The following is a 13,097-nucleotide window of genomic DNA, read 5'->3' as shown; positions in this document are numbered from 1 at the left end:
CCAGCCTTCACCCCAACAGAAGGGTTGTGTCCATGACGAATCTGTCAGTTGGATAAAGGATAGTTCAGTAGTTCCTAGCCAAACAATTGGGCTAGTGTAATTTAAAGATTGCCAACCTTTGACTCTTGAGTGTAAAGGTTGCTAGCTCAAAATCTCTCCAAGGTGTACTAAAACCTCCAAGTGCTTTTATATCTTTGATAAATTATCTTTTTTGTTACATGTACTCAAATGATAACAGCGAGAAGTTTGTTCCCTGGCCAATGTCTCTGCCTCAGGCTTGCTGCAGTGCTCCAGCGAAGCTCAGCGCACGTTTGAAGAACAACACCTCACTTGGGAGCCGCAGAGCCTCCTGCACTCAATATCACATTCAACAACTTTTAGGGTTTGAGTTTCACCCATGTCCTTACCCCAATCTCCACACACCACGCCTTGTCACATATTTTGCAATTACACATATCCATTGTCAGCCAACTGTCCCCTTAAAAGCCATTCATTCTCTTAGCTTGATTTGTTATCCACTCCTTTAGTCTGACTGTCCTTCCCTGTCTTTTGGGCTCTATTTTTAACTCCTTATCCCCTCCCCCTCCAACCCTGTCTCTTGCATAAACACCAACCTTTTCCTAGCTACCATCAGTGCTGTGGAAGGGTCACTGGACCTGAAACACTAACTCTGATTTCTGTCCACAGATACTACCAGACCTGCTGAGCTTTCCCAGAAATCTGTTTTTTGTCACCATGAAGAGTTTACATGGCTGAGAACTGTGGAACGTTAATTGGTGAGAGTGAATATTCTGTTTGTGTACAGTAGGAAAGACTACGTGACTGAAAGAATGAAGCCAAATTGATTTAAGAAGTATTGCAACAAAGCTGTTTAGTGAAGAAGAGAATGGTCCACGATTAGATTGATCCTCTTCAGGAATAAAAGGAGCAGGAAGAGGCCTTTCAGCCAGTCGAGGCTAATCTATCATTTAATTGATCCATATCGTCATTGATATTTTTTCTCTGACAAAACCCGATCAGCCTTTGAAAGCTTCAAATGTTCAAAATCTATAACTTTTATGGATGAGGTGCCTAATTTCTACTACCCTTTGTGAGGATAAAGTGCTTTGTGAATTTTCCTTTTAGCTGAAAATGTGTTGCTGGAAAAGTGCAGCAGGTCAGGCAGCATCCAAGGAGCAGGAGAATCGACGTTTCAGGCATGAGCCCTTCTTTAGACTGGCTCTAATTTTAAGAAGCGATCTCCTCCTCCTCATTTTTTGATATGAAATGCAACTGGTTTCTCTGTAGCTACCTTGGAACATTTGAGAGTCTCTATTTAAACATGCCCATAATCGTCTATATTTAAGGGATCCTTAAGTCAGACCTTTTTCCTGTTTAATTTTTAACTCCTACAAAAACAAAAATGCCACGAATGCTGGAAACATGAATGAAGAGCAAAGTGTGCTGGTAAATCTCGGTAGGTCAGGCAGCATCTGTGGACAGGGAAGCAATTATTAATTTCAGCCCGATGACTACACTGTAAACCGCTTGTTGTGGCTCACTAATGTCTTCCTTTCCCTCATCCAAATGACAGGTCTCCGAGTTGGAAGCTTGACCTGTGCGCATTCAGTTTTTACTGTTTGGTCTCTCAGCTGAGATTTATCCTTTTTTCTTATCTATCCTCACCTGCACAAATCACAGAGCAGGAACAGGAACCTGGTTAAGTTTATCTTCCTTTTAAACTCAGTTCCAGTTGAGCTTCCATTCGCATCCCTCCAATTAGTGGATGTTAACCAACTCCCTTCTGGTATTCAGTTCCTTGCTAGTTGGGCAAGTGCACGGAGACATTGATAGAGTGACTAGCTGAAGGAGCACCTTATCAGGCTGGTTGGAATTGGGTTGCAAAAATCTGCAACACCAATTATGCTAGCACACAGATTCACGCTCCTTCACCCAATGTCCACTTTTCTTGGAATGTGATGAGATGCCAAGGGTTGAAATCTACAAGTGGCTGGCTTCAGAAGAGAATGAAGAACAGAACAAAGATTGAAAAGATAATTAGTGAAGAAAAAGCAATTAATTGCAGTCAAAAGGGGAAGTTGAGTAAATGTTATGAGCATCAGAACCTGCAAGTCCGTGGTTTCTTGGTTCTTGCCAAAGATGGTCTACATCCAGTTTGTCATTAGCTGCTTTGTCTGCATAAGCAGGAGTAGAGATCAGGTCATTCCATACAGAAACGCTGTCTCTAGGCTGATCTTATAATTGCCAAAGCACTTGGACTCTGCAAAAGCCGTTTTGGGAACCATCCCTCTTTTTTTCTCTATTACTTGACCTGTCGGGTAGTATAGCCTGTTTCAATGCTGTAAAATTCTGTGTAAGGTATTCCCAAAATTAGAATTGATCCAGATTTACACATCAAATAAGGAAAAGGTTTCTCTTTTCACTGCAGTTTCCCCCAGTGATTCCCCCACCTGAGTCTGAGAACTAACTATATGATCAGTTTTCAGAACAAGTCTGTTCCCCAAAGCTCTGATACAGCTGTAGTTTAGTATAAAAGAAAATAGTGCTGGAAACTGGAGGGGATTGAGAGTCAAAACCTTGCATCTCCTTGCTTTTCACGGGAAAAAAATGAAACTAAGCCGAGGAAAATAAACTGTCTTTATGAAGCATCAAAGCTATTCTTTCTCTGTTACTTGAAGTCAGCCTGAGCACTTGAGTACAGTAATTGCTACTTCAAGCAGAGAAGCAGCCTGGTAATTCGATGTTTGCTTGTTTAAAGTGAAAAGGCAATTTGCATTTATATAGCACCTTTTTATGACCCCAGGCTACCCAAAGTACTTCATAGCCAATGAAGTACCCCTGAAGTGTGTTTGCTATTGTACTGGCACGAACACAGCCACAAATCTATGCACAACAAGGTACATCAAACAGTAATAACAAGATAATTTGCTTTTAATGATGTGGAGTGGGGGGAATAAATATTAGCCAGGACTCTGAAGAATTGTCCTTCCCTCCTTCGAAACAAGGCGATGGGCAGTTATCTCAATGCAGGAAGTGATGATTGGACCTCCCATTTAACGCACCCTTTTGAAAGGCAGCATCTCTGCTAGAGAACAATATTCCCTCTGTACCTGGGCTGAGAGGGGCAATTTTGAGATGGGTGCTAAAGTTCCTGAAATAGGATTAAATCCATGACCTTCTAACTCTGAGGGGAAAGTGTTACTAACAGAACCACGGCTTGTCCAGACCAATTTTCTCTCTCTCTCTCTTTTTTTTTTAATCCACCCCCTGCCTCCACTACCATGCACAGCAGTAATGCGCATTTTTGCTTCACAGCAGTGTGTGTGTGTGTGTGTGTGTGTGTGTGTGTGTATGTATACACAGTGGCTCAGTATTCAATCTTTCCACCACTAAGAAAACACCCATGTGGCCAGGGATCCAGTAACAAGCAAAGCCCAATAAAGACAATGCTTACATGGAGGGGAAAGAAATGAAGGGGAAGGATAGGGATTAATCAAAATAGAGTTGTGGAGCTGGGGGTGGGGGGTGTATTAAAGCCTGCCGTGTCCACCTCTCCCTGAAGGCATTGAGCGCATTGGTGGACACTGTGTACTCCCTCTCCAGTGAGGCCCAGGCTCTAGCATAGCTGTGGAAGAGGGGAAGGTGGTGAGCAGAAACTACCCCCTCCATGGCCTGCTGCTTGGGCCTTTTTGTAGCCGGTCTGGCCAGGCCCACTAGGAGATTCCTGACCTGCTCCTTTCCCTCCTCACCCCTGGGTCCCTGAAGCGTGGGGCTGTAAGCGCAGAGAGGAACATAGCAAAAGGCTCTTTAGGTAACTCGAAAGGGAGTGTAACCACCCACAACCAATGTACACGTGGTCGATAGATTCCACAAAACAAACAGTTGGGCTTGGGAGTCCATGACCCACCACAATCTGTGGTTAGGGACACGATTCAATGTGATTTCTGTTGCAGTGTCATGTTTCTTTTAACCAAACAAAAGTATCCTTTATAAATCAGCTCTGAGCCCTGTCTCACTGATTGATATATAGAGAACTGTGCTCTCCTCGCTCTTTCATGCACCACAATTTACTGTAAAAACCTTTCACAGAGGACTAGATTGCTGTTTAACTTCAGTTTGAACTTAATAAGTTCAGTTAAAAGCAGAGTCTTCTCCTTATGGCTTTGCACAGGGTTTTCAACTGAAACCTCATGACTTGACCAAGTGGTGACTCATGGTTCTTTCTCCTCTCTGATTAGTTCTCCCAGTTACTAGGGGTTGGATGACATTTGTAGGTCTGGCAGAGTTAATGTTTTCAGCTCTGATCTCCAGCATCTGCAGTCCTCACTTTCTCAGAGTTAATGCTGTGTCAAGGATGAATCATTCAACTGATTCACAATGCACAAATTTTAGAGATACTTTTCTGCCCCAGTCCAGCTACTGTAAGAGTCTTTGCCCCTCGTTTCCAGGAAATCTTCATGCAGTATTCTCCGTACTGACCCATCAGTTACAGAGCAAGTAGGTTGTGTTCTTTTCACACGTCATAGAATTATATAGACCGTTACACATAATGGAACTCAGACAGAAAGGGTCTTTCAATCCAGCAGGTCTTTGCCAGGTGCATATGCTTCATGTAAATCCCCCTCCCACTGCTGCTCTCTCACTTTCAGTTAAATCTGATTTTGTTTTCTCCTCTAGATTGTAATAACTCCCATACTTTGAAACCTCATAAACATGAGACTAAACATTTTGTTGTCATGAATGAGTACAGCATTTTATTTTTTTCATAAAATCATAGAATTGTCCATTCAGCCCATTGCATCTGTGACAGTCCTTTTTCTTGAAGAGCAATGTTATTCATATTTTAATTTTTTTTTGTTGGATTTAACTGTCCAAGAAGGTTTATGCGGCTTATTACTTGCACAGCAGACAGCAATATCGACCCCGAAGACAGGCATGGCTGCATGGGATTGAGGTGGAGGATAGCTTTCCAATCTAATTCTCCCAGCATTCATTTTGGTCGACAGAATATTGCAGTCTGTGTATCAGCGATTTCCTGAGAGATTGTTTTTTCCCAGTGAGGCTCACTGCTGGGACTGTTACCACCTAGAATTAAACCTTAAAAACAAAGAGCAGGTTCTGAGTGAGAGTAAGTTTTTGTTTTTGAGTTGAACAGTGAACAACACGTACCTTTTTTTTGTAGTAAAATGTCACAAGGTGTATTGCAAGCAAAATTTAATAAATGGCTCATTGGTCTCGGGGTATGATTCTCGCTTTGGGTCTTCTACTGCGCAGACGTGCGAGAGATCCCGTGTTCAAATCACAGACGAGCCCACTTTTCTTAAGGGGCGACACGGTGGTTCAGTGGTTAGCACTGCTGCCTCACAGCACCAGGGTCCCAGGTTCAATTCCAGCTGTGGGCAACTCTGGAGTTTGCAAATTCTCCCCATGTCTGCGGAGGTGTGCTCCGGTTTCCTCCCACAGTGAATGGGCCATGTTAAGTTGTTAGGTCCATTAGTCAGAGGGAAGTGGGTCTTCGGAGGGTTGGTGTGGACTTGTTGGGCCGAAGGGCCTGTTTCCACACTGTAGGGAATCTAATTTAATCTGAAGTTTTGGACAATAAGGTAGTGTTGTTAGAAACATCTTCTGTGAAGAGGTAGAGAAGGTTGTCCATCTTTAAGGCTGTAGTGGCTGAAGGCATTATCACTAATACTTCCCAGTGTCTTGGGCAAAATCCAGCCAAAAACACAACTACTTAATTCGACCCCTGGCCATTTGTAGCAACGTTGAGGATAACTGGCATCTTTGTCGACATAACAAATAGAGCTGTACCTGGGATTGTCCGAACAGGAGTTGACCACCTGAGTCTAGTTCAACGCTTTTTATTTTAAAACTATAGCTGATCTATATCTTACTAAACCTCATTTATCCACTGTCACAATTTACTGGGAAAACTGCGCCAATAACCATGGCGAAAGTGAGGACTGGAAATTAGAGTCAAGATTAGAGTGGTGCTGGAAAATCACAGCAGGTCGGGCATCATCCAAGGAGCAGGAAAATCGACATTTCAGGCAAAAGCCCTTTATCAGAAATGACTCATGAAGGGCTTTTGCCCGAAAAGTCGATTTTCCTGCTCATCAGATGTTGCCTGACCTGTGCTTTTCCAGCACCATTCTAATCTTGACGCCAATAACCATGCCCCATTGTTCCACAAACTGTCCTAAAATATATATAGAATCCCAATCAGACTGTCAAGATCTGATTGGGGTAGAACAGCTGCTTCACAATGCCAGGGACCCAGGTTCAAATCCAGCCTCTGTGCAAACTCCCCACAAAGTCACCATTCTCCCCATGACTGCATGGGTTTCCTCTGGGTGCTCCAGTTTCTGCTCACAGTCCAGGGATGTTGGTTAGAGTTCGAAATGCAGGCTTACAGGGAAAAGGTAGTGTGGTAGGTCCATTTGGGATGCTCTTTAGAGGGCTGGTGTGAACTCAGTGGGCCGAAATGCCTGCTGTCACACTGTAGGGCTTCTGTGAAGATTATCCATTTGCCTGAATGAACCGGTTAAAAGCAAAAGTAGTTAACACTGTTATGACCCATTTGCGAATGTTTGCTGATATTTGAGCCCATCACAATGGATACAGATTTGATCAGTTTGCTCAAGAGTCCCAATTTTCCTGTCTAACGAGCTCCAGGTTAATGGCGAACAGTTGACCACATTTCTTTACTTAACAAAAACATACTTAATATGACAATTCTGTTTTAATCATAGATTGATATTTGATATTTTGTTTGCCTGTAATTCTAATCATTCTTAAACCCCTATAAGCACATGCAGACAGGTATAAGCAAACAATAAAACATATTTGGAGTGGGTGGAAAGGAAACTTTTTGGGGAACATGCACAAGGCAGCAGTCTACATGATTCATTCAGATATTCTTTCGCTTCATGCAAATCCTTCTGATCACCAATCATCTTAAGTTTTTTTTAAAAAGTTTTTTTACTGCAAAGACAGGAAGGTCGACACACTAATTAGGCCGGCACAACATTGAGGGCTGAAGGGCCTGTACAGCGCAGTGCAGACCCTCTGTTGTATGTACTAATTGTTCAGTCTCACAGTCTCTGCTGATTAGAGGCAGCAGCCTTTAGGCAATTGGCAAGTGAGAAGAGCCAACTATTTTCCAATTGTGTTTAATTTTTTTACAAAGAGATGAAGATACTGCTTATTAGAATTTGGAGGCTGTCTACCATTGTACTGTTCAAAGACAGGCTCCCAGGTAGGTGGGCAGCCTATCAGAGTTGTCATCAGGCTGATGACTCCTGACCCATAAAATTGGTCCTGATTTGATTCTTCCAAGCAAGAGCCTGTCCCTGGGCACATGTTTCTGGTGCCAATGTGTTCAGCAGTCCTCCTCCTCCTCCTCCTCCTCCTCCTCCTCCTATACACTTGTGCGCACATCTTGCCTGAAGTACCAGTCTCATATAACTCACAATGACTACCAGTGCCCTGTTTTAAAACTACAATGTCACCTTGCAGTTTCCTTGGTTTGATGCAGTTTCACTGCCATTTTTGTCTACAATCCAAAATTTAAGAAACCAAAAGGTATGGTCTTTCCAACACCCAGGTTTTGTCATAACAAAAAATAACTCCCTTTTATTATAATGCACTTTGTAATAGATGTCTGAGAAAAGGAGGATTTTGAATCTATTGCTCTGGAGGAGGAGGAGAGAGAAAGAAATATTCTCCAATTCGGTCTCACTGTCTCTGCTGCCTTTGCGCACTGAGCTGCAATTTGTTGCTTGGCACAGCCAATCCAAGGGCTGTTGTCAGGCAAAAGTTCCTTTGCTCTCGCTCTCACTGCCACTCCAGCTCAAAGCATCTCCCAAAAATGGGACATTGTTTCGCATAGCTAAAAATGTGCAGCAGCTGCTTTTTCTAAATTGCAAGACTCTCCTGGTATTTCAGTTATGCAGTAGTCCAATTCCCATTCAGTTAATAGCACTTAACCTGGAGAGTTAGCTACACAAAAGTCTACCCATCTTTAACTTTGGAATTTTTGCCTCCCCTACCTTCCAAATGTTTGGGAGTAGTTTGGAGGCAATGACCTACCTCATCGGATTCTCCTCATTCTTGGCTCTTCACTCATCTCTGGACCCATTTGGATAACAAGGACACCTACATCAGACTCCTTTAACTCTGCCTTCAACACCATAATTCCAACTAAACTCCTCTTCAGACTCTCAGATCTAGGATTCTGCTCCTCCATCTAAAACTGGATCCTCAACTTCCTGACTGGTAGACTGCACTCAGTAAGGATAAGTGACAGCACCTCTGCAATAATTCTCCACACCGATTCACGGTAAGGCTGAGCATACTCAGCCCCTTACTTTACTCCTTACACGCTCACAGCTGTGTGGCTGAATTCAGCTCGAACTCCATTTGCAAATTTGCTGATGACATGACCATAGTGTCGGACCTCAAACAACGATGAGACAGTACACAGGGAGGGATAGACAGACAGCTTAATGGCCACAGTGTAAAGACAACAATCTCTCCCTCAGTGTCAACAAATTGAAAGAGCTGTCCATTGACTTCAGGAACCGGAGTGGAGGGTACACCCCTGTCTGTATCAATGGTGCTGAGCTGGAGGTGGTCAAGGGCTTAAAGTTCCTAGGAGTAAATATCACAAACAATCTGTCCTGGTCCATCCATGTTGATGCTACAGTCAAGAAAGCACACCAATAACTCTCTCTATTTCCTCAGAAGGTTAAGGGAGTTCAGCATGTCTACAATAACTCCTACCAATTTTTATAAAAGTCCCATAGAAAGCATTCTATCCGTACGCAGCTTGGTATGGCAACTGCTTTGCCCAAGATTGCAGGAAATTTAGAGTTTAGTGCAAACCAGCCTTCCACCCATTGACTCCATCTAAGCTTCCCGCCACCTTTGGAAAGCAGCCAACATAATCAAAGACCCCTTTCCCCGCGGGTATACTCTCTATGACCCTCTTCTATCGGGCAGAAGATATAGTCTGAAAACCTGTACCAACAGATTTAAGAGCAGCAGCTTCCATGCGGTTATCAGACTGTTGAACAAACCGATCAAACATTAAAGTTGATCTTTCTCTGTAGCTATGACACTATATTCTGCATTTTGTTCTATGATGTACTTAAGGTATTGTTTGGCTGGGTAGCATGCAGAATAATACTTTCACTGTATCTCACTACATCTGATTATAAATCAAATCAAAATGCTGGCCATTCTGTGTAGTGTCTAAGATAAACGCAACTCAGTTGACTTCTCTTTTTAGTGAGTGGAGTGTGTAGGGTAGAGCTGAAAATGTGTTGCTGGAAAAGCGCAGCAGGTCAGGCAGCATCCAAGGAACAGGAGATTCGATGTTTCGGGCATAAGCCCTTCTTCAGGAATGAGTGTGTAGGGTAGCCTGTTTAACCCTACTCCAAATGATTCTAGGGCTGTCGATGTGACGGCTGAATACTTGAAACTGGAGATGTGAGCTCTCCCCTGAGCTGACCCCTGTGCTGGATATTCACAAATCCCTTTTTCCACACAATGTATTTATCTTGTGTAGTAGCTATCCTTTATTTACTCCATAGGACACAGGAAAGTTCCAGATGCAGCCAGTGTGGGATTATGTGCTAGATTCCGTGGTTGTAACATGTAGTTACCATCACTAACACAGATCCTCAACAACCTTCACGTTCTCAAAGGGGAGCCAATATTGACCGCCTAATCTGTGTATGAAAATAAGGGGAAAGATTTGATGCTAATTTTCTTTTTTTTTAAAGAAAACTTTCAATTACTGAACCTTACTGGCTCAGTACGTCATACAGGTGTCTCTAAGTGAGAAGATAGTGGCTTCAAGCACCTCCTCCCCCAAATCTGGAAATGAACATAAGCGTGGAGGTGTCATGCTATTAGGGATCTGTTTTATTTTAGGTGACACACTAAACCAGTGGCTTACCTGCTTTAACAAGGTGTATCCCCCCATTACTTCATGAATACAAACCGATGGAAACTAAGGAGGAAAATGGACCTCCAATCATGACATATTCTGTATAACAGAGCTCCGATTCAAAACACTCATTCTTGTTTCCATTGTGGTCTGACTGTGTAGTCCAAGAGATGAGCTTTATCATTGTCGCTGGCCTTAATGCCTTTATGGCTTTGCTTGTGAATAATTAATTGGTTCAGTGCTCACACCATTTTGGGTTGTTTTCACCTTTATTGTTTTTTTTAATCAATCGGTTTCCGCATGTTCTAGCACTTCTGTGGCAGATGAGATTTGAACCTTTAGTCTCAGTGATCAGGACGCCACTAGCAAGGCACCTTGCATTGCGTAATTGATGTGGATGTCTTGTGGAAGCCCTCCACCAAATTCCGGACAACAAATTATAGCTGTGAATAATTCATTAAACTTGCCTGTCACCAAGTAGGCAACTTACAGTAAATAGCCTTTAGTCATTCTCTTCTGTTCTGCTTTAGTCCTAGCAAATGATCTGCATGCTGATAGAGAAAGTAAATTATTGAAAATTGAGCTGGGATTGATTCGGACCTGGTGTTGTTAGTTAGCTGGTGCCAGAGGGTGACCTAGCACTGTGTCAGAGAGCACTCTCCATCACTTCGTTTCCACAGCTGGCTTGTATAAAGCATTTCAGTTCAATTAATCTTGTTCATGTTGTAAATTGTAAGTAAATGGCACAGTTACGAGAACAAATGAACTTGAAAGAAATGTTTCTTTTTAAGTAACAAAAGAAAGGAGCTTGCAAATACTGGAAAACTACATTAAAAATGGAAAATGATAGGGAATGCTTGAGGGAAATGACATCTGGAAGGGAGAGAGAATATTAATAAAGTGGGAACCCAAAAGGGGTCACGAGCTGAAATCTTGCCATTGCAAACCATGAGGCAGCACTCCCTGCTGCGGATCCAACCTGCCCCCTCCCTCTGCCCCAACACCTAACCCCACCTCCACTGACCAGGTTCGTGTTTTTTTTGGCCTCTGAGTTTATGGTAGGAGACAGTTTGTTTTCAGGATGCACAAGCTTAGGGTTTGAATTCTGATGAGAAAAGTAACAACAACAAAAGCAAGCCTTGCCTGACTCCAGTCAAATTCCTCCTGTTTCCAGCCTTTTCTGACTTTTTTTTTCATTTAATGCAGATTTATAGTACAGATCCGTGAACGTGCTGTGCAATTTTTGTCGAAATTTTAATGTTCAAAATTTATATTTGTGGGAGGGTGAAAGATACGTTGACATTTTTGAGAACCTAAGACAGCAGTAGCTCAGAATAATTGGGACTGACTTAGTTTACAAGTTGACAAATTCTTCTCTTTCAATTGGCGGCCACAGGTTGCAATAAAAATCATTGACAAGTCTCAACTGGACGCTGTGAACTTGGAGAAGATCTACAGAGAAGTGCAGATCATGAAGCTTCTGGATCATCCACACATCATCAAACTCTATCAGGTACAGCACATCTAAATGTATCATTCCAATGCTATTGGCATGGTCACCTCGTCCTCCTGGGAGAAATTTCTATCGACAGAGAAAATTGTTCCACACTCCCTTGAAACCCTTTAGCAAATATGATAGCAATTGATGGTCAGCATTCCAACCAGATAGACTTGTGCAAAATTGTTTCCAACCTGTTTGCTGTATCTGGTATATTTTATTACCTTCTCAAACAACATATGAACAGGACTGTTTAGCCCCTGTTTTGTCATTCACTCAGATTACAGCTTTTCTGAATTCCATCTGCTGATTCTTTTTTTTCCTTTTAAAAATCTATTAATTGATCTCAAGTTTTCAATTGGCATCCTCCCTCTACAATTTTTTTTGGAGGTGAGAGTCCAATCAGTTAATTCTCCTCCTCTTCCCCTTTCCCACCCTGGTATCATTCTTGCAAGTTTGGACAGTGCACCACCTAATCTCAAGCCATTGAAGGTCAGGTATGTACTTCCAGCTGTGCAGTTCCCAGCTCAGGGACATTGTACTGTAAGTGGGCTGTGATCAGAGCAGACAATAGGAGAGCTGGAGTTCAATGAATGGGAAGTTGTTCACTTTGCAAGAGCATAATTTCAATTCAGAAAATGTTTGTTCCATTATTTGAAAAGGATCTGATGTTATATTCCTATCTAGACTGGCATAGATTTGGAGTAAACCGCTGGCTATACATCACTATACATTACTGGTTTCATTTGGGTTTTTTTGCTACTATTAACCCATAAATATATTTGCAAAATTAGATATCTCCCGAGGTGATTTACTGGCAAAGTGAGGACTTAAGCAGGAAATGCGAAGGAGGAAGTTTGAAGGCGGTGACTGAAAGTGTGCCCCAAAAAGTTAAGAATAGGTCAAAGTATTTAAAATGAGTTTGAAAGTAAGATTGATATGTCAATTGCAATCACCTGCAAAGCTTGCAATAGTTGTGTGTCTACTTAAGCTGATGGGATATAAGAAAGACTGAAGCTTGAACTAATTCTAATTGCTGATTTATGGCTCATAATTTGTGTCAATCCAAATTCAAAGTGACCAAAACTTTGGAATGTTTCTATTGGAAAGAGACCATTTGACCTGTATCAGCTCTATTGAAAGAGCTGTCTAATGAGTTTCACTCTTTCCTCATCCCTGCCTATTTGTACTTCTCATGTTTATCAAATTCCCATTTTCAAGTTGTTATTATTAAATCTGCCATCCTTTCAGACAATACATTACAGGTCCTGAAAACTCATATGTTGAAAACCGTCTCTCCTCTGGCTCATATTTTTTAATAATTTTTAAAATGGTACCTTCTTATTGTCCCAGCTGTTTTTCTAGTGGGAACTGATTTTCCTTTTCGTCCATCAAAATCTCATTTAGCTGTGAATGCTGCAGCTAAATCTCCCCGATAGCTTGTTTGCACTAAGGAGAACAATTCTAGCTTCTCCACGTGAACGGAAATCATTCATCTCTGGCATCACTTCAGTAAGATTTCTGTTCCGTCTCCCGAGGTCATGACATCCTTTCCAAAATGAGGTGACCAGAATTGGACACAATGCACCAGCTGAGGCTGAAACAGTGATTTATAATGGGTTATAATAACTCCATTGTTTAGTC

At 42.2% G+C, this 13,097-nt stretch overlaps 1 protein-coding gene across 1 annotated transcript in view; it reads left to right on the top strand.

The window, feature by feature from the left end:
• sik2a (salt-inducible kinase 2a) overlaps nucleotides 1-13,097 on the top strand; it is a 148,728-nt gene that overhangs the window by 26,495 nt on the left and 109,136 nt on the right. The window contains exon 2 of the mRNA XM_060846697.1: nucleotides 11,352-11,468. Coding sequence (XP_060702680.1) covers nucleotides 11,352-11,468 — 117 coding nt within the window. The remainder of the gene's footprint in view (nucleotides 1-11,351; nucleotides 11,469-13,097) is intronic.

Source organism: Hemiscyllium ocellatum, chromosome 29, assembly GCF_020745735.1.
Source record: "Hemiscyllium ocellatum isolate sHemOce1 chromosome 29, sHemOce1.pat.X.cur, whole genome shotgun sequence".
In the NCBI taxonomy this organism is placed as follows: Eukaryota; Metazoa; Chordata; class Chondrichthyes; order Orectolobiformes; family Hemiscylliidae; genus Hemiscyllium; species Hemiscyllium ocellatum.
The sequence above is the reverse complement of the archived record's forward strand: the minus strand, read 5'-3'. Positions and strand labels throughout refer to the sequence as shown.